This window comes from Orbicella franksi, chromosome 3 (assembly GCF_964199315.1).
Source record: "Orbicella franksi chromosome 3, jaOrbFran1.1, whole genome shotgun sequence".
NCBI classification, from domain to species: Eukaryota; Metazoa; Cnidaria; class Anthozoa; order Scleractinia; family Merulinidae; genus Orbicella; species Orbicella franksi.
The window spans coordinates 9,346,394-9,368,369 of NC_138147.1; the positions used below are offsets into that span (position 1 = coordinate 9,346,394).

Sequence of the window (21,976 nt, forward strand, 5' to 3'; positions counted from 1 at the left end):
TTACGGCTGGACCTCGCCAGAGAGGTAAATCGTCATTTTCTCGCAAACGAGTATGGTGACCTATCATTTTTTTTCTGTTATTTTGAATTGAGTAATAAATTTCTCTGTGTAAAATAAATATGGACCAATTCTCAGTGTAGAACAAAAAACAATCGTCGGAAACGTGAATTTAGCAAGCAGTTGTGACAACATGGTGCTATTATAAGGATTTATTGGGTATAAACAAGGTGCTGTTGCTCCTAAATGAACATGGGGACCTTTTATTTTTATTTCAAAATTTAAGTTCCTATAAGATACACAATCAATAGGCAAAGTTTCACAAAAATCTCAGTGGAGGTTCTATTTCAGTGGAATGACCTTAAAGAGTATTACCGGCAGCGAGGGTCGGGAATTCCACGTTATTGTGTGCGAAAACACTTTTGCGCTACTTTAACGGAAATGTGGCGGATTTTAGCGCCACCTTTATTATATGAAAGCAACGATCATCCATTTTAAGTTGATTCTGAAAGTTAAGATCAAGCGCAGGACGGTAGCTAACCGAGGCACTTGCCACGGTAAACATTTTGAAGTCATTATCCTGCAAGAGGCTCTGTTTCAGTTTAAAAAAAAAAAAGATTTGAAAAAAAAAAAAAATTGTGACAGTGGCGAGGTAACCATCCAAGAGTATGCATACTATGCGAAGGGAAGCTGTCTAACTGATCGGACAACTCGTCCTCAAACCCGTATTCTTCCGGCGGTCAAAAGCCGAGCGCCACGCAAATTGTAGGTTCGATATAAATACAAGGAGTTTTTATTTAAGAATAGAAAACATGCACCGTGTTTCTATCCAGTTTTAGTATAAATCTACTAGCGTTCTATATATCACGAACGCCGTTCGCTGATTGGCTACGCTACTCACTATCTATTCTGTGATAGATAGTGAGTAGCCTAGCAATGAACACTTGTTAACGAACTGGCGGCCGCGTCTTTGTGCGTTTGAAGTTTCTGTGATGAGGATTTAGATAAAGTTTTGAGCGACTGGTAGATTTATACTAAAACAATTACATTGTATTCGCTCTTGATAGTTGACTTGGGCTGCACCCTCGTCAACTATCACGCGATAGAAATCGAGATCAGTGTATGTTTAATAGAAATACGATTTTAAACATAGCAGCGTGCGTATTTTCTTTGGGCTATTTTCTAAATAAGTATATAGAGCGAGCTCTATGACTCAGGTGTTAAGAACACTTACACACATCAACCACTCAAACTTTATTTGCAACTTACAAAACACTGAAATTTTCAGAGTGAACATGTTGAGTTTAAATAAGAATACCATCTATTTCCTTACCAAGGTTAATCTTACTTATGATATAAAATAACCTTCACCTTGTTACCAAATGGATGGCGAAGCTATAATACTCGAAGTAACTTCTAAGTAGTCCTCGCGACGCTTAGAATAACATGTCCAAAATTGAAAACATCACGAAATCCCAAATATTTACCAACAAAAAACGCCTGACCCGAAAGTAATTCTCAAGGCTTTCATATAAATTCTCAATTACTTGGGTTTATATCTACAGACTTAAGAATTAGAACCGCTATGTAAAATTTACAGCATATAAAACAAGAACAAATCAAAAGTACTGCTTAAAAGCTTTCGTTTGAATGCCTCCATATGTACTATGGTTTAATTCACAGCCTCAAAAGTTAGCACCACCCCGTGCGACGTAACAAAAAGTACCACAAGAACGTTAACATCTGAATGGCTTTCTCTTAAACGGTTTCTTTTTAGAATTTTATCGTCAAACTTCAGGAAAATTAAAACGAACCTTTGCAGTCGCAAAAACCACTCTGAGTTCAAGGCCACGCAGGCATTTTTCCCTCTCAAAGTGTGGCAGGTTTATTATTTTAGTTTCAAAATTCAATACCGTTCTTATTTTACAATATAAATGACTGTAAATCACGTAAGAAGAATTCTAAAACCTATTGTTTACGTGCACCCTTTTTTATTCTACACATTTTATTCCACAAATCTAAAAGTGTTTTCTCAATTTCCACCATCCATTCGTATTTAATTAGCCAGATTAATTCCTTCTTCTAGATGAAATCAACTGAAGTGAAATTTCTAGTCCGCTACTAAACCATCCAAAACAGTTGCATTAATTTCCGCTATTTAAATTGCCTTTAGAGGCCAAATGTTCTATTTTACACCAGTGACGATTCAGTCACATTTTCGAAGCCGGAACTTTAGGAACGGCGTTGGACATCTTCTATTGCCTCTTTGAAAAGACGCAAGAACGTGTCAACATTTTCGGTGTACGAGTTATGTCCCATGAATCCTACACGCCACACCTAAAGAATCAAAGGGAACGTTTTGGTTAAAGTTTAATACCTCCAGATTATTATATGGTTGTGTCTCACAAGGACGGAAAACTACCGAATTCACATGTTTTTTGGCTGAAATCGACAATTACCGCGGTCTTGATTTTCCCATTTAGACCGACATCTAGACTGGTTTACATTTTGCGGTGAAAAAGTTGCAAACTAAGATATAACAATATTGACTAATTTCTTCTAAAAATATTAAAGGAAGTGCCAAATAGCCCGATGAGAAAAAAAGTAAAGAGGACGCGCAACTTTGGCAGATTTTGGTTTTAATAACTTTGCGTATTTTTACCGTTGAACCTAATATAACTGGAAACTCTAAGGAGCCGACTTACCTTTCCAACTGTAGGGCCCATACCACCAACAATTTCTAGCTTGTACCTAAAAGGCAAATAGACACAAACCACCTCTTTAACAAGGACTAAACTCAATTCATAAATATGAAGTGTACTGTGAAGTTATTGAAGTATAAAAAGAAAAAGAAAGAAAAAAAAAAACACCTCATTTTCTGCGATTCTCTACGCGATCCACTTATACTATAATGTAAGAAGGGGTACATACTGGATAGCGGTAATTTTAGTTTAATTTTTCACGTGCTTTAGGGAGCTTTAAGGGCGAACGGCAAGCAAAGTTTGGAAAGCGATCGAGGTGAGTAGCATTTACTTTTTTTTCGGTGGGGTGGGTGGGGGGGGGGGGGAATACTGTGCGTATATACAGTAGAATCCTGATTTCTCGAACCCTCATTTTTTTGAACCTCCCAATAACTTGAACCAAAAGTCTTTCCCTCTCCTCAGTCAAACACTGTAATTTTACCCCCACTTTCTCGAGCTCTCCGATTTTTGGAATTAATTTTCGTTTTCCTTGGAGGTTCGAAAAATCGGGATTCCACTGTAATCAAAACAGCATGCATCTCATTGAATAACCTTAAGCTTATACTAGCAGTTTATGAGTTAAGCTTATGTCTCTATGATCTACCAAGGAAGGTGTTTATTTTACACATAGTTTATCTTGCTCACTTTTTCATAAGATATTCTGGGACAGCTTTCCAATCTGGAAATCCTTCTGGGATTTTAACACTTGTTACTGTTGGAAGACGATGAGCCTATAAAATAGGGAATTGATTAGAATTTGACAACAATTTAATAAAAAAAATATCTATGAGATTATCCATCCAATAACTATTCGAAATATGTCTTTGGGTATTTTCAGTAAACATCCATGCCTCCCCCACCAAAGAGATTTTTTCCAACAGCCCCCCACCCCTCTGGAAATTCCAATTAAACTTAATACATGTCTTTAAATTTTCTGGTCTTAGAGAAGCCCCCATCCCCCAGGAAATTATAATCCCTTCTGTGGGGGGAGTATGGATATTTTCTGGTGCTGCACATTATGAATTACCATAAATCCTTGAATTAAGTCCCCCCCCCCCCTCGAATAAGTGCCCCTCCTATTGGCCAAAATTTAAAACAAGCACCCCCTCCCTCCCCCCCCCCATTTTGTGGACGAGTAATGAGACAACAGAGGATGTATAGTTTTCGTCATGTGGTATTAGATTTGTACATTGTTTCAGTTTGTGAACATGTTTAGTGAACATGTTGAACTTTAGGATCAGCTTTTTATGTGAATAAACAGCTTATGTTGGTGTTCACACGTAGGTGAGGTATTAGTAAGCACCCCCCTGAATAAGTACCCCCCCCTCGAATAAGCGCCCCCCCCGTCTTCTCCTAAATTTGAATTAAGCGCCCTGAGGAAGCGTACCCCTCAAGATTACATTAGTGAATTGATTATTTGAATATTGAACCTGCTAGTCAGTTCAAGAATGAAATAATGAATTGATTATTGGAAAATTGAACTCACTAGTCGTTCCAAGAATACGGCTAATGGGTTTAATGTTCAAAAAATCAATTCAATATTTATTTTTGAAATGACTAGTAAGTTCAATATTCAAATACAGTGAAACTCCACTCCATGGACACCCGCTTAATAAGGACACTCCCTTATGATGGACAGTTTTCTCTGTCCTGACAACTAAAATGGTCATATATTTTCTCTTAAATTAGCCCACTTAATCCGGATAATGCAGACACCACTGCATGTCCCTTTGCTGTCCGTATTACTGGAGTTTCACTGTAATAAATTCATTATTGAATTCTTGAAACGATTAGCAGGTTCAATATTCAAATAATCAATTCATTAAATGTAATCTTGAGGGGCACACTTCACTTGGTTTGACCACAACCTTGAAAGACTTTGAGAAAGTCTTAGATTAACCAATTGCCACCCTTACTAATTAAAAAGAAAGAAATGTCGAAGCATTTTTACCTTATCTTTAACAAACATCTCCAGTCCCATCTTCTCAAGTCCAGCCCAGAGATGTTCAATGGTGTCATGATGTCTTTTCCAAGAATTCTCAAGTCCCTAATAAGAAGCAAAAACACTTAATATTAACAAATAGTTTGTATAATAATTCTCACTGACAATTTCACAACTGCATCGGGTATTTTTTATCCAATGTATGTTTTAATCAATTGATGAGGTTAATTGAGTGCAAATAATTCAATCAGAACTGAAACTTTAAAAAACAAAACATTGATTTAAAGTATTTATTGTTAAGCTTGGTTTTGTTATAAACATTAAGGCAAGAAGACATCTCTTGTCCTGACTGAGTGGCTATCTGAAACATGCCAATTAAATTTCACACACTGCAAGTCCTGAACATCAATTCTGTACCTCTTCTGCAAGCAAAGCCAGGCTTTCTCTCAGTGCATAAACCAGATTAATTGCTGCAGTATGGTGGTACCTAAACACAAACAGCAAAAAGGAAATAAAAAGTTAAAAACTTACCAAAGATACCTAACCAAATGTAAAAAATTGCTAAAAATGTCTCACCTTCTTGGGTCCTCATCACAGCCCCAGTAGTTCCCTAGTTCAATCATGTCCAAGTAAAATGATGGTACTTTAGTTCTCCGGCTGTTTATCTTAGCCCTAGAAGTGTTAACGCAGCAAAGTTAAGGACATTCACTTTAATTGTTTCTGCACATCCTTACTGCGCACGCAAATTCGCACCCCACATCATGCATGAGCAAGTACACTAAGTTCTAAAATGAACCATGATACGGCAGATGGCCATTGCTATATAGCTAATGCCTGGATTTAATGATCTTGGATGTTCAGTAACCCTTATTTTCCTTTCCAGAAACAGATTTTATTTACAACTATCTCCACATTGTCCATGAATGAACAAAAAAAATCACTGTGGGAAGTTAAAAAAATTTCAAGATTTCTGTCCACATTGAATCCTGCCATCTTGCAACTGCAAGGAGCCTGAAGCTACATGTATGGTCGCTAAATGCGAATGTGTTCTTTAAGGAACCTCACCAGTTGACTAAATTCACTTAATAGGTCCACTTGAACAATATTTAGCAGAGAACATTTCACTTCAAAGTTCCAATTGCACTACTTTTGGCTTACAGACACTGTGGCCTTATTCGTTAATGAAACCAAAGTTTTTCAGATTTAGGATGTTCTTCCAGGCATGTTCTCTCCAAAACAAAGTCGGTGACCCCCCATTTTCTTACATTTCATTTTCTGACATAAATAACTCACCATCTTACAGTGGTAAAAGTCTAAGAAAAAAATCAAAGTTGGAAAATTTTCGCACGTACGTCCTTATAAATCTTCACTTGGCTCCCTTGGCTCCCTTATAATTTAACCCGCTGACTTAGATGCTAACCATTGGGGCAATGCTTTGCAGATCATTCCTAATATCCCTTCTTTTTAGATTGTGAACTCTCGGCCAGCTTTATTCATGAGGCTTTGCAGGATGATTTTTGCCAAGAGATAAGATCATGAGATTTACAATTTAGCTACATGTAAATCTTAGTGACTCTCATTCAAAATAACTGAGATAATAATTGGAGATGTGTATACCTGGTGACCCAGATAATTTAGTTGTGGCCGTTAAAGCAGCAGACTAGAATTCTTACCAAGGCAATAACAGAAAAAGATGCATCTTATATTGCATACAGATTTATTTTTTTTCTCAATGCCTGGCCACTGTCAGGAACTCAAAAGAGATATTAAATAAATTCAAAGTTTTTACCAAGGTAAGTGCCTCTGTTAGCCTGTTACTAGCTACAGCTATGGCCCTGTTATACTCACATGGCTCTGGGGCTGAATGTAATTGGTGCGATTCCAGGAGGTGAGCCAAGACACTTTTGGGAGCCTGAGTAGACACAGTCCAGGTCCCAGTCATCAGTGAGGAAAGGTGTTCCACCAAGGGAAGCAACAGTGTCCACAATTATTAAGCAATTATGCCTGTAATTGAGAAAATTTTAAGTTGAGTCCTTACATAGAAAACTGAACAACCAAATTAAAAGTTATGACCAAGGGTACATGACCATACTAACTGATAAAATTTTAATTTTTTTCATTCTTAATCTCTAAATTTAGCTTTCATCTTAACTTAGAAGTCTAAACTGGCAGGAGATTCCCTCTCAGTTAGAAATTTAATTATGACAGTGAAATGTTTATTCAAAAAGTTACAATTCATAAATATAATTGCTGTCAATTTTTCCTCATTACACTCACTTGTGGCATAAAGCTCCAAGGTCATCCATTGGTTGACATATTCCTGAAGAAGACTCACTGTGAACGATGAAAAGCACTGACGGCTTGTGTTCTTTGAGACTCTTAAAAAAAATAAAATATAATGTTAATAACTAATCAAAACCTAAATAATGAATAAATGAATGTATGACTGGGTAGTAAATCAAGTGGTGGTGAATGGTTCCCAGAAAGTTCCCTGGAAATTTTGCCGCAGATCTCAAAAATCTTGGTTTCCTTTCTGATGAGTCTGAAGGCATTGTTTTTCTGTGTTTTTTTTCAGTCTCTGAGTCTAAGATCATCATTTAGTTAAGTGTCATTCACAGATTTTAAAATAAGTGTGTTGGTATCTTGTTTTGCCAACTGTCACCATTGATCAATCAAAATTAACATTAACAAGTCATAAATTCTTTAGAAGTTTTAAAACATTTTAGGTTAGATCTGGCTCTGCTTTCAATGAAAAAGAAACTAATAGACAGGAAATTTCTTATTCTATTAATATTATTGAAAGTTGCTAAAAATCATCAGCATTCGGATGAACTGTTTGACCAATTGTATCGATTTTGCTAACTGATCTGGATCGTGCAGAAAACTGAAAAATAGTCAAAAAAATGAAATTTCACCTGTTCAATTTCATCACGAGTGTAGTATTCTCCGGGTGACTTTTCAAGGACTCGTACATCACATCCTTTTGAAGGAAACACATGTTGCACCAAATTAAAAACATTGATCATTCATGGCAGAAGTGATTTACTATGAATGCCCAAAAACTTGCAATGTGTTGTTTTGGAAAAAATCCATACCCCCTCCCTTAGATTAGGGCTTTTTGCTTTGAGCCCCTCATCCATCTGAAAATTCCAGTTTTGATTCATACTTTTGTTTGAAAATTTCTAACAACCCTCCTTGGGATGGGTATGGATATTTTCTGGAACCATACATTTAAAAGCAAATGCTGTTTATAGATTCCCAGTTAGTTTCTTTCTTTTTAAACTGTAACCCTTAAAAAGTTTGTTTATAAAAAAAAAAAAAGGAAACAAAAGACTGCCTACTGCATATCTTAATTTTGTTTTCAGTCAGAAAAATAATGAACTCCTCTCATCAGCCAACCTTGTTTATGGTCTGATTATGTGAAAGATAATAAAATTATTACAAATAATTCTCAAAAATTATGAAATAATAATGGCTCTGGCAAAAAAACAGTTGTTGTTATTAAATAAAGTATTTGACAAAAGTTTCTGAGAAAGTTTGGTGTTACCATAGAAATGCAATGGAGATCCCCTTCACCCACGGATGTAGGGTAGGAGGGAAACTTGATTGCTTTATAACGATTTATCATTAACTGTGCAGTTTATAATTTCTCCGTGGGGCGCTTGTTGATGTTTCGCTAGGCTGAGAGCGCTCGTCCCCTCGAATGTATTAAACGTGAAACGTGTCATCGCTAGTAGTGCAATAGGAATCTGACAGTGGAGAGGACTTCAGGATGTAGTGTACGATGTTATGTATAGTACAAAGTTCGAAAGAAAAAGAAACTTTGGATAATTTCCATTGTAATTGTTTGCGCATCTGGAAATGTGCATTCAGGTTGGGGAGATCGCGCGCCAAAGTATCCAGACTACGGGATGACGCTAGTGTGTAAATTTGGCACGTTGACAGCCATTCATGAGCAATCTTTAAAATTTAGAAGAAATATGCAAGGACTTCACAGAATATCATGGATGAATTCACGTTAAAAGTGCCATTTTCATGCTGATTTCTGATTCTTACCTTGCCGCTCGGCAATTTCGCGAGCCCTCGAACCCCACATTCCATTAACACACACTAGAATGCGTTCTCCTCGTTCGACAAGGTTCATGATCGAAGCTTCCATCGCCGCATGTCCCGCTCCAGTGATAGCGAGAGTGTAGTCGTTATTCGTCTGAAACACGTACTTCAGACCTGCCTTCGTTTCGTCCATTATGTGATGAAAATCCGCCTGCAGATGGCCCAGAAGCGACATCGCAGAAGCGTTGTATATCCTCATCGATGGATTCGAAGGGCCAGGCCCAAAAAGAAGCTTCGTGGGCACTGTCAGAGGCACCAGCAATTCTTCCGGTGGTGGAACTTTCGGTTTCCATTCCTCTGCCAACTTGGCTGTGGCTGTCGAAAGCGCCCTTAATTCGAATCGGAGAGGCCCTCGAGCCGCAACTCCAAAAAGTCTAGCAAATTTCGTAAGGCTCATTTTTCTGCACTTCGTAGATTTCGTTCTACGTGTACAACTCCGAGTAGTAGTATCCAAATAGAGAAAATACCGGTTGGACTGTTTATAAACAGAATTAACACGTGATCAAGAGGGCGACAAAGGCAGCAGTTTGCATCATAACAAACCAGACGAACGGGTTTTAGGATGAGAGTTTGGCACGTACAAGTTCGCAAAAAATATTTTTTTCAACTTTACGTCAGCAAGCACAGTTTAATTCTCCGAGCAGATCCTAATAAAAATGGCGGCTATTTAGAGCGTAGCGAAAAATATCGGGGCGATTGTGAAGAGACCATTGGCGACATCATCGTTGTGGTCTATGTGGACTTTGCTACTGATTACATCACAATAGAGGACGTGGGCGTGTTTGGAGGTGTGTTTCTACGCACGAATACAAAATTACTTCCTACTTTCAATTTTCGCCCTTCCGATTCGTGTGAATCGGCAAAACTCCACTGCAAATTGTAAAAATGTGAAAGTGCATATTCCATCAACAATTCTTACACCGTGATCAAGCGACAAATTCAGTCAAGCGGAAACTTCGTACTGGTAGTTGACGTTAGTAATCCGGCGTAATGGCTCAAGACAATATTGCGCTCTCGAATAACAATGGAGTCGATCGAAAGCCCAAGTGAAATAAAATTGGCGCATTTCCGTGTGAAATTCTTTCACGCATTTCGCTGCATCATGTTGTAGTTTCCGCTTCTTTGAGGCATTAAGTGCGTCATGTCAGTCCGCGATCTACCGAAAATTCTCCCAACTTGTATTCTTTCATGTTTGGAGACGGAATTAGGCGACTTTTAGTACACTGGAATCCTTCTAATCCGAGCCACAAAGGGTTTCTTTAAATAAGAAATGATGTCCGAGCTTTTGTCCAGGCCTGAATAAAGTGGCCGTGATAACGAAGTGGCCGTATTAGATGACGAAGTGGCCGTAAGAACGAGGTTGCCGTATTAACGAGGTGGCCGTGTTAATGGGGTGGCCGTATGTAAGGGGTAGCCTTATGTATGGGATAGCCGTATGCATTGGGTAACCGTATCAACGGGTTCGCCGTATGCATGGGGTAGCCGTAAGAACGAGGTTGCCGTATTAAAGAGGTGCCCGTGTTAACAGGGTGGCCGTATGTAAGGGGTATGTATGGAGTAGCCGTATGCATGGGGTAACCGTATGAACGAGTTAGCCGTATGTATAGTGTAGCCGTAAAAACGGGGTATCTGTATGAAAGGGGTAGCCTTATGCATGGGGTGGCCGTACCATACTGGTGTTTTTCTTGTCATGACCATGAATTGTAGTGTAGCAAGCCTCATTCGGTCTGCCAGCAGACCAAATGACCAGATTAACGGGGTTCCAGAGTACTAAAAGTCGCCTAATTCCGTCCCCAAACATGTAAGAATACAACTGGGGAGAATTTGATTGAACTCAATTATTATTATTATTATTATTATTATTTATTATTATTATTCATTATTATTATTATTAATTATTATTATCATTACTATTATTATTATTATTATTATTATTATTATTGTTAGTATTATTATTATGAGTGAAGAGAAAAAAGAAATTGAAACCAAGCCAGGTCATCTGCAGCTACAGTGTTTTACATGTTTATTAAGTGATAATACTGATCTGTGATTACATGTACAACAAAAGTGCAAAATGTGATACCCCTGAGTGAGATCCCCTAATTGGAAATGCAAAATTGTCAAAAGCCCACTCTCATTCCCAGAGCCGCCAGACCCTCTTAGTTGACGGGGGCCTTGGCACAAGGAAATTGATTGCTAAATTCTTGGACTAATGTTTTCATTTATTCAGGAAAAAAACCAAAACAGATTTTTACTGATTCAGAAAAAAGAGATTGTCACTAATTTGCCACTTGTTTGCTTCCAGAAAGTGTCCACTGGTTGATCTCTAAATTAAACCATACGGAAGTTTATAACTGGCTTACAGAAAGACTTCTTAGTTAAAACAACACTAACAAAACATCTGAATACCACTTCCTGCCAGTAATTCTGTTTTAAGTTCTCTACTGTTAAAATCTGTTAACGTCTTTAGGTGCACTAACTGAATAGTCTGAGTTAAAGATACACATTCAAAAAGCTTCAAGAAAACAAAAATCCATAATCAACACACACAGGTCGGCAAAAGGTTGTTTACATTTTTGTACAATTCGCCGCAAAATTTCCAGAAATTTAGTAGGGAATTTCCATTCAAAAAGAGTATCTTCTATTTTCCACCAAAGAACTCACCATTGTGGTTAAGCCATGAAATTTGGCACAGCCTGAGAAGTCAAAAGGAGTTAGAACTAATGCAAAAGGTGCATAGCAGGTAACAAAAATGCAAACTTACATTGGTAATAGCTGAGCAAACAAACAGGACCACCTTTTCAGAAGTTTCTTCGCTCACATAATAAAAGTTGTGTTTTGTTTGCATCATATCCCAACTGGAATATTTTACAGAATTTTTTGATAAATCAAGAATAACCCAAAATCCCTGTGCACTGTCTAATAGTCTGAAGTAATGCCCTTCTTATATTTAACACTAGTTTGATGTGTGCTAGACAGTGTATTTAAATCAATTCTTGATTGGAGTAACATCAATGAAGATGCTACTGCTTACACATGATGCTGAAATTAGAAGTTCTTGACCAGCTTCTACAGTTACTTCCTCTTTCAACATGATGACAGCTTGTCTCCAGTGCGATTCAGCGTAAGCCCCACCATGTGTTGACAGTGAGTGGTGATTGTCAAGATGTAACATAAACCAGTATGGAATAGCATGTATCCTCCCAGAATTTGTAGCTTTGACTCTTTGCTGAGAGTGAGTTTCAAGTAAGGAGAGCACCTTGTTTTCATCATCAAACTGCTCCATGAAATTCAGACTGAAAAGAGCAACATGGTCTGTGATTGCTGAGAAAGGAAGTGTTGTAAGGTCCACATCTATGTGAGTTGTTACTTGAAACTCATTGATAAACTGTGCGATGTTGAGTCCAAGTGTATTGTCTTGGCTCACAATGCGACAGTTAGCAAACAAGAAGGGCGATTCAATACACATGCAGTACAAAGTGAATCCCATAGGAATAATCTGGAAACTCTGTGGTCTCAGTAAACATCCTCGAGCAAACACAATATCTTCAACAACTTGTTGGCGAATGATTCCCGACGGTTCCACTGTGTCACTGACAAGAATATCCCACTTCCTTCCTTCTTTGGCAATTTCTTCAAGTTTACTTGGACTACTTTCAATGACTGGTGGTAGATTGTTTCCATGCAAAATGCATTTTATCCATGCAGCATTGTGAGGATTTGTCACTAGGACATGACCAGCTTTGCCTCGAGAAGCAAAAAGAGAAGACAGAGCGGGACCGTAGGTGATGTCAATAATGTTACCGGTAGGTTTCCCGCTGGCGTTGTCATTATTAGCAGATGCATGTAGACCAGGTGTCACAGACTTCACAGCTCTACAGATAACTTCATCATAGAGGTCATTAAAGGCATTGTCATTCAGTCTTCGCATGTAAGAAGGTGGAATGATTATAACTTCACTGTTACGCTCATTGTTTTTAGTCAAAGAGCTGTTCCTTGTGGAGGCAATTTCTTTGTGTGCTAGTGTACATGTAACACTGTTACGAGATTCATTACCTGTTGTTGTTTTAATGTCACTTAAATGTAACTTCAAACATTCTTGGGAGAGTTCTCCATGAATGGACATCAAGTCTCCCATTGAAACTTCCAGTTTACCAGACAAATTTCCAGCACTTGAGTAAACAGGGAAAATTGCCTGCTCCCAACAGAGAGAGTCATCATTGGGGCCAGTGGAAAGAGTAATTTCTTCATCCAGTCGCAAATCAAACCATGCTGATATAGCATCCACCCGACCATCACAGGTTGCAGGGATTTCAAAACTTATGTTTCTCTCCTTATTCAAGCTACTTGGATTGTTGAAATCATACTCTGTAACTTTGAAAGGGCATGACAGAGCTTTGAAACCACCTCTAAGCCTGTTCAAGCATTCTGTGTTGTACGGTTCCAACTGATCTAGAATACTTCCAGACGATGCCATTTCTGACTTTTGTGCCATTAGTTCTGCTCCTATGCTACACTCAGGAAACATGTTCATTCCATTAATTATTGGTTTGCTCCTGGTTTGATGTCTGATGTCATAACACATAATTGCCATAGCATAAACAACTGCACCACCTGGTATGACCTTTGAAACAGGCTTTGCATTTGAGTGGTGCAAGTCATCTGTGGAAGGCATAAGCAGGTTAGCCCAGGCATGTTCCACAGTGGCAAGAATTCCTTCACCGAGAAGTCCACAATCTAATGTCTCGGTTACAACAAGAGAAACCTGCTGTGGAATATCGTCACCTACTTTCATCTCAGTTGATTTCTTGTGTATGGTGTGGACTAACTTCTCCATTTTATTTGCTTTCAACACATCCAGACCCATTTCATACATGGTCTTAGACATTTCACAAGCATAGACCTCTTTTGCCCCGCTCTGAACAGCAAACATACTTAAAATTCCAGTGCCGCTTCCAATGTCTAAAACGACATCGTGCCCTTGGCTTATGGCCTTAGCAATTGCCTGCTTGTAAGCCAAGTTCCTTTTCTTGTCATTTAACATTCTAAAATGCCATCTCTCGACCAACAGATTTGCGACGTTTTCAAGATTTTCTTTCGCTCTGATACTCCCAGGATTGACTTGCAACGCACGTCTAAAACACGACGCAGCTTCGTCGGTGATTCCGGCCTTGATCAAGCTTGCACCCGTGTTTACGAGTATGTTTTCGCTTCGTGGGTAGAGCTTCAAGGCTTCCTGCAGGCAAACCATCAGTTTATCTAGCTCGCCATGACGTTCAAGTATATCGGTCCAGTGGCGCAAAGCGATGATGAAGTCTTCCTCTAACACTTCTTTTGAGGAAGGTTCCACATTGGCGAGAAACACCAAATGCGCCAACGCATCTCCATACCTTTCGCGTCTGAGGCAGTTCTTGGCAGCTTGAAAATGCTGAAAATAACGCGAGTTCGCTTCCATTTGAAATTTTAAAAAATATTTGGTACCATCAAGATCCTATACTTCTAAGTTATCTGGGCGAATAGCGAAGATTTCTTCCAGAGAAAATAAGAGAAAGTATAGAAGGACGTTGGAAGGAGCACATATGCCGCCATTTTTCTTTTTCTTTAGGGATGATCAGCTGCTAAACTGCGGGCTCCGTTTATGAAAGCGAGGCTAACGTGCTGCGTTGCCATGGATATTGTGTAAACTCTGAAAAAGACTCTACATTGTTTCAAAATCGTGTAAACAGAGGAAGCATTTACACCATACGACCATGTCGGCGTCGCATCCGAATCCACTTGCTTTTATTCCCGATTATGTGGAAAGAAAAGGATCTCTTTTCTTACGATCCGATCACATGGATTATGGCAGACCGACTCTTGTGTCGAACTGGTCAGTATAGAAACATTTCGTTCGATCTGTTTCGGTGGCTTGCCGTGGCCACTTGTCCTTATTGTGTTTTAGCCATAAACAGTACTCTTGATCCTGTCTTCGTAAAAGGCAAATAAAACCTTATACCTCATTTTCTTGATTCAGTTCAGTCAAAAAAGTTCATCTTCATGAAATCGTATTGTTTTTTGAGGCGGTATGTATTCCAGTGGAGTCAGACATAAATGCATGGGACGGTTCTTGCTCAACATTTAAATTCAACTACACATATACATGTAACAGTTACACTCTACTACCTAGAGTACGTATGCATTACATATTGGTGATTATTTACACATCGATAGGAGCTAGCAAAGTTTATTGTGGTCAAATGAATTCAACACAAACTCAAAATAAGTACTCTAGCCACTTGCAAAGCAAGTACAGCCGTGTGCATTACTCCCTCCAGGCTTGATTTTCTATACTTAATTCATCAACTCTATTAAAGTATTCAGTTAACCAAGGAGAACTTAACAACCGGGTGAAAGAAATTTAACATTTCTTATGTCCTGTAGGCATCAAGCTAGGGAAGCTGAACCCAAAGACTATGACATCAAAGATTATCAACCTCAAAAGAGAAATCTCCATAATTCTACATACCATCGCATTGGAAATGTTACAGACGGGGTAAGTTCAAAGAACATAACTAGTTTTTAATGAAATAAATTGCTGCTCAGAATTGATATATGTCTATCCTTTGCCACCTTCTTGACACTCAGTGGCCTAATAGTAGAGCCTGTTCCAAGCTTGTCAGGTCAATGGGGAACATCAAAAAAGTAGGCAGGCAAAAGAAAAGTGAAGTGTCTGCAGTAAGTGACTTGGTAATCGAGCTTCAATAATTATTCACTCCTGGTTTGCATGTTAATGAGAAGCTAAATGTAAGTCACACTGCTGCTTGAACAGGCATCAGTTTAGGCTCACTAGTGGAGACAGCTCATATGTGGCATCCACAATCCAGCAAATACATGATGGGGAAATGTATATCAGTATACCAGCAACTAGATTCTGCAGTACACCACAAGGGTAATGGAGAGGATTCCTTTTTGGGAAAGGTGGGAGGGAATATATGAAACATAGACAGTCATACATGTACACATACATCTGCTTCAGTGGTTTGCAAACTTTGAGGTAAACCACAGTAGGATTCAAACCCCATGCAGGTCATGTGGGCACCTTGCACAAAACAAGCAACACTTCCCTAACCCATGATTAAAAATTTTATAAATAAATTAATATTATAATTTTACTACTTTAAACATTTTAAGGATCAAAGTACATGGACATGCATGTGTGAAGCTTGTGATGAGAAAAACAATGGTGGTCAATATAATTTTTATGATAGAAATGTTCTAAGTTTTTAATATTTTTTTTTTTCTCCTCAGTCTTTACCAGATACAACCAGTCATGATCAAATGGAACAGGCAGTGAAACTTAAAAGTGATTTTGAAACAAGGGATACTAGACGACAGATGGTAGACATGACCACTTTTAATAGCGTTAACTTTCAAAGGTAAGGTGTAAAAATTGAACCATATTCAACAATATATTATGGACATCTTAGTGGCATTTCACACACTTTTTGTGAGCTCCTGTTTCTACTGCATATTGATCTAGTTTCACTATAGTGACTGTTTACTGCTTATTTCATGGATGTAAATTTCATGGATGTAATATAATTTGAGTAAGGGTGCTGTCCACTACCTACATGTAACCGAGGTGAAAGAAGTATGTACTCTTCTTCACTGCAGGAATATTGTTAATTGCCACCAAGTTTTCCAACTGGAACAATATAATTATTTCAAATCTGTTCAGAACTTACTTCCTGACGAGACTAAAAATCATTGAAATAATGCAGGTCTCAGAATCTTTGGGAACTCAATGAATAAAAGAAATTTTGATAGTCAGACAAGCTCTTGAGAGTCTTGGGCAATTTGCATAATATTCAAAATGAAGGTCTCAAAATTAAATTATCTCAACAAATCTACATGCAGGTATGTCTACACTCCTAAATATAATAGCAAAAGCTGCATGCTGAATCAAATTATATGTAAATTATATTTAAAAAAATATGTGTAAAAGTACATAGGAGTACAAAAGGTATAATTTACCAATTGTGTGCATGAACTTGTCTTAACAGAGATACCGGAGCTCCAGAGAGAGGCTTTGGTAGTGTCCTCCCCAGGCATCCACCAGACCACGGAAAGAGGTGCAGTTGTACTTTAAGTTTTGCATAAATTATGTTGCTGTCTCTCCATATCCAGCAAATTAACTTATCATTTAGGCAGTTATACCCAGGACTCATGCAGTTCTAGCTGTCTGCTTTAGGTGTTTAGTTAAAGCGAAATTCAGTCAGGATCAGTGAGACAGCCATGCCCGGGTGCTAAGGGAGATGTCTGCCTTATGTGAATACATACATGTAGCTTTCTGCTTTTATTTGGTTGTTATCATTGAAAGGTTTTTGTTTCTCGAATAAACTAAGACAATCAAATAAAATGATCACCTTAAAACAAGATTATTTAACCAATCAGATATAAGTCGGTAACTAATTTATCAACTTATAAATTTAAATCCAAATATGAAGGATAAGTAATTTTATATGACGTGATAACTGATCTGGAATTCCCCCTCCAAATTATCCCTCAGGATCTCTCGGCTGAGAGGAACCACTCACATAGGTTTTAGACCCCTTAGCATTGAATGGCTTCATTCACTAAATATTAATAGTTAATATGTGTCTGGGATCTGTAGGCAGCAATATTTAAGAGAGCTTTTCTATTTATGAACTTAAGTAACTGGTTATAAATTTTAAGTATAATTACCTTGCAGGTATCTTGACACAACTTACAGAGTGGACTATGATTCCCCATATCCATATGAACAACAGAAGGTAAACAAATGAATGAATTCCTGCCAAGTAACAGCGCGCGCATGGCAAAGGCTTACAGTTGCGCGGGGGAATGTGAGCGAATAAGAAACAGCGGGAGATATTTGTCTCCAGTCCCTTTCAACTAAGAATTCCCTACTATTACATGTAACTCAGTGGTATCCTCAGTTAAGTCAATGCTCGAATGGGTCAGAAAGCGCGTTAATCGTGTTTTAATGGGACTTGGAGACACTGAGTACCACTTTCTCCGGGTCATCAACTTGTATACCGATTCGTGTATTTTTTCCCTCGAACATCCATCCCAAAACCGGAAAAATTTATCCCAAGCATACTGAAACGCCACTCGCGAATAACAGCAATCTCGGGATTTTTGTCTTTCGTTGATGTTTGGTGTTTTGTTCTCCCCACAGACCCCTCCCCCAGAACCAGATCAGTCCGCGCTATGGCGGAGATGCCATTCCCAGTTTACGGATGTAGATGATTACAGGCGACACGGACAAAACACGTGGCATGACGAGACTGGAGTATACGCCAACTCCGCCTTACGAGATCAAGTCATAAAACCAGCAAATCCTATTCCAGAAAGACTTGCTTGAATTGTTTAGTATAATGTACTAGAGGAAGACCTTTTATTTCGAAAAGCCGTCCCGTCATGTATTTTTGGCGAGTGGGACACCATAATTTCTACCGCTGTGACTTGCGTATGCCATTAGTTTAGTTTAGTTTATTTGCGCTATCTCTGAATTTTTACCTACCAGATTTCGCTTGTTTTTGGGAAAATACTGAAACCTTTTCTAATCTTCCAGCCTTAGTCGTCACAATTTTAATATAAATCAATTGTATCTTATTCTGCAAGTTATTTCTTTTTACGGGATGAGCCTTTTTCATTCTCTACAGGAGTTTTTTTCTCAATCGAGTTTGAGAGGTTTAAGGGGATTACGATGCGCAGGGTTAGGCCACTCAGCCAACGAGGAAGTTCTCCGCTTCTGGGAATAGTTAGAGGGAGGGAGCCGTTAAGAAGGGTATCTCCTCCTTAATAAATGAACTGTAAGCAGTCTGTCTACATCTACTTACATATACTTCGACTCGCCGCGATTGATTTTCCACGAAGAAAGAAAACCTGGGACCATGCATGGTACGGGCATTCAAAATAGCTAGCAACTCGGTCCTGGAGTAACTGAGATAAAGATGCGGCTTAGTGTCCCGGAGGTGTTTTTTTCCGATTTTTTTATGCCGTTTGACTCGTACATCTTTGGAATAAACAATAGACTGCAAGGCTGATACTACATGAAAAACGTTTCGAGACACCAACATGGCGCTGAAGAACCGATAAAGTAGGATCGCAACAGTGGACAGCTGTTTCGCCCTTCTTGGGGCTCGTCAGCACTATGTAGCGACGATATGTAAACGCCAGCTCAACAGCCAAGGCGCATAAATTGCAAAATGACCCGTTCACTATATCAAGTTCCTTACTTTGAACTCACTTGCGCCCCGAAACACGCGTTGCCACATCACGTGTTTCGGGGCGCAAGGAGACAAAGTGTCAAGATTGGTGTCTCGAAAAGTAAAAGAATAAATGTGGCTGGACAAGGCCAGCCTAAACATTTAAACATTCAACCGCATGGCTAGTACCACGCTACACCCGCGCACTTCTCCCCTGATTTTTCGCTCGCCGTTTTTCGCACTGCGCCCCAACTAACTGAACGCCTGGACTGAGAGGCTACACCCGCCGCCTGGACCCGCCTCCACTTATCTGTGTTTCAGTTACCTTGAAATGTCCTAGACGCGCTATCAAGAGATGTCAACATTTTCCTATCCTGGGTCGGTTTTGAGAATTTCGTAGTTAACTACTGCAAGAAATCCATATCAGTAAGCGTAACTCTTAACAGATGCTTGATTTGATTCTATAATTGTTGTAAATTTTATACATCTTTTGTTTTGTTTTGTTTTTGTTTTTTGATCGCACCCTCGGTTTTTCTTTTCAGTAAACTGTGTCTAGTCCGGTCTTATTGCGTATTTTGACACGCGCGGCATTTTGACTTGTTCATATGTCTATAGCTCGACGTTCCGTTGAATGTTGTATGGTTTGACCTTTTAAGAGAGAAGATTGAAGTTTTTCTTGTACTCCGGTCCGAGGTTTTTCGCCAGGCCAGTCATCTTTCCCAAGTTCTTCGTCAGAGACAGCAGTTCGTCACTGACTGGGTTGCCTTCGCCTTTTTCATCTAATGAGTGACCTTTTACTTGGAGACGACAAACGGTAAAGAGATTGAGAAAAACTGCTCATATATGTTGATGGTGGAGAGGGAAGGGGGCACAGCTAGGAGGGGGGTGCGGGAAACCGGGTGTAAAGCGATCAGAAATTCCACAGAAGGCTTTAGAAGACAAGTCAGGAACCGCGACAAATGAGCGGGGACAAAATCTCAACCCTGCGTGATATTTCTCAAGAGAAATAAAGAGCGGGAAGCATTCAGGATCGAGAAGAGGGATATGGGAATAAACGTTACTGGAGCGGGACCTTAAAAACTTTTCTCTCATCTTGTTCACTTTAGTCAAGGTAAGGTGTTCAAGGGAAAAAGGAAATTCTTATATTTACAGGACCAGAGAAGGCCTGTTTCAGAAAATAAAACCACCGTGTGCCATACAAAAATGGCTCAGAATCAATCTTACCTGTAATGACAACATTTTTAATGTTCCTCAAAACAGGATCATGGTGCCTCTTTACAGAGGTTATTTTCCGACAAAGTTTCCGATGAACACCCTTATTCTTTTTATATGAGAGTCACCCCCGAGGCCAGATGTGACCGTTATGTGGAGGCCGTAAGAGTTTACTATGACGCCTATTCAAGGGGGAGGGAGGTCCATCTTATTATTACTTAACTAAGGGTACGGCTATAGAAGCGGTAAACGGCCGCGGTAGCCGAAATCAAAGTTTTATCTTTAAAAAATGCGTTAATGGATATAACAATGAAACATAAACAAAAGAAAAGGAAAAAGTCCAGGCCAGAAATATTAACAAAGCAAGACGATTAAGGTGTAGTCTACGAGTACATCTTTTTATGCATTGTTCGCTTTTATACTACTGTAGACATGTTATTTCGGACAAGTGAGCTAGCGAATAAGGCTGAAATAACTATTTTGTCGGCACGAGATACAACAAGGGCCTGGGTTCCAGGCCGGGGTATCATGGGTAGGGATGTAGGGGTATATAAGACCGGGTATAACGCGTGGTTGTCATCTAGGCTTCAGGACCAACCGCGTTCTTTCGTTTCCTTTAATTTTTCCCTTTGCCGTGCGTAATGTCGGTTACCAAGGACGAAGTGTCCGACCTAATTAAAGCCAACAACGATCAGTTAATGGCCTCCTTTAAGGAGCTGCTCAAGGACACTGCAGGTCAGATTAACCGTGCTAACGAAACTTCGACTGAACAGAAAATGAAAGAGATCAAGAAATTGAAATTTCAAGAACTGATGATTCGGAGGACGAAAAACTCATCTACAGTGCTGAGACGTGCCCGTGCAGTTATGTCTTCTCGAAAGAAGAAGAAGAAGAAGAAGCTGTTTTTAGTGTCTATTTATCACGTCTTTGCCTAGTTCTTTGTTACTCTAGGGGTGGTTCTCGCCAGGCCCTCCCAAAATAAACTTATTTGGTTCAGCGATGCTGTGTTGTTATTTGTTGTGGAGTGAAGACAAAATTTGTTGTTTCGGACGAGTGAGCTAGCGAATAAGGCTGAAATAACTATTTTGTCGGCACGAGATACAACAAGGGCCTGGGTTCCAGGCCGGGGTATCATGGGTAGGGATGTAGGGGTATATAGGACCGGGTATAACACGTGGTTGTCATCTAGGCTTCAGAACCAACCGCGTTCTTTCGTTTCGTTTAATTTTTTCTTTGTTTAGTTCTTTCTTTTCTAGGTACCATGCAGCCAGTCTGGTAGGATGGGCTGTTCTAATTTCATTTTTGTAAAGCCTTCGTAGGATAGGCTTCTAATCGCTTGGAGCTTGAGCCTTGGTTCCTATCCAGATTTCCTGCACATTTTTTCCCCACATGGGTTTCTTCTGGCAGGTTTTTTCTGGCCTCCGTTCAAACCGCATTTGCTTTGTTAGCGGTTACTCAGCTCTACTAGTTTCTTAAGACTTTTGTTCTTCTTGTATTTTTGCTCTTTAGGGTTATATTGTATTTTATTTATATTGTACGTCGGAGTTGATGATCCCCAGCCTAACTGGCAGCCTGAATGGCACAAAGCTTGAGAGCTTATAAGGGGATGTAGGCCAAGATGACCTGTTTATATTATAGTTTAACGTAATGTCAGAGTTGATGTTCCCCAGCCTAACTGGCAGCCTAACCGGCACAAGGCTTGAAATGAGAGCTTATTTGGGGAAGTAGGCCAAGATGGC

The 21,976-nt window shown here is 39.2% G+C and overlaps 3 protein-coding genes across 3 annotated transcripts; 1 reads left to right on the top strand and 2 right to left on the bottom strand.

Moving 5' to 3' along the window:
* Positions 1–1,232: 1,232 nt before the first annotated feature.
* LOC145481173 (alanine--glyoxylate aminotransferase-like) lies at positions 1,233–9,288 on the bottom strand. The gene is made up of 10 exons (XM_081459599.1): positions 8,737–9,288; positions 7,596–7,660; positions 6,958–7,058; positions 6,529–6,684; positions 5,257–5,352; positions 5,098–5,167; positions 4,690–4,785; positions 3,384–3,469; positions 2,703–2,748; positions 1,233–2,334 (listed from the first exon to the last, which is right to left on the bottom strand). Exons 1-10 carry the CDS (start codon positions 9,188–9,190, stop codon positions 2,230–2,232), a joined length of 1,275 nt encoding a protein of 424 aa, XP_081315725.1. The 5' UTR covers positions 9,191–9,288; the 3' UTR covers positions 1,233–2,229.
* A 581-nt stretch (positions 9,289–9,869) lies between these two features.
* LOC145481158 (protein arginine N-methyltransferase 9-like) lies at positions 9,870–14,266 on the bottom strand. Its single transcript, XM_081459577.1, has one exon. It carries the CDS (start codon positions 14,246–14,248, stop codon positions 11,783–11,785), a length of 2,466 nt encoding a protein of 821 aa, XP_081315703.1. The 5' UTR covers positions 14,249–14,266; the 3' UTR covers positions 9,870–11,782.
* A 269-nt stretch (positions 14,267–14,535) lies between these two features.
* LOC145481192 (cilia- and flagella-associated protein 95-like) lies at positions 14,536–19,649 on the top strand. The gene is made up of 6 exons (XM_081459620.1): positions 14,536–14,662; positions 15,214–15,325; positions 16,081–16,208; positions 16,836–16,904; positions 17,525–17,585; positions 17,993–19,649. Exons 1-6 carry the CDS (start codon positions 14,544–14,546, stop codon positions 18,176–18,178), a joined length of 675 nt encoding a protein of 224 aa, XP_081315746.1. The 5' UTR covers positions 14,536–14,543; the 3' UTR covers positions 18,179–19,649.
* Positions 19,650–21,976: the final 2,327 nt, after the last annotated feature.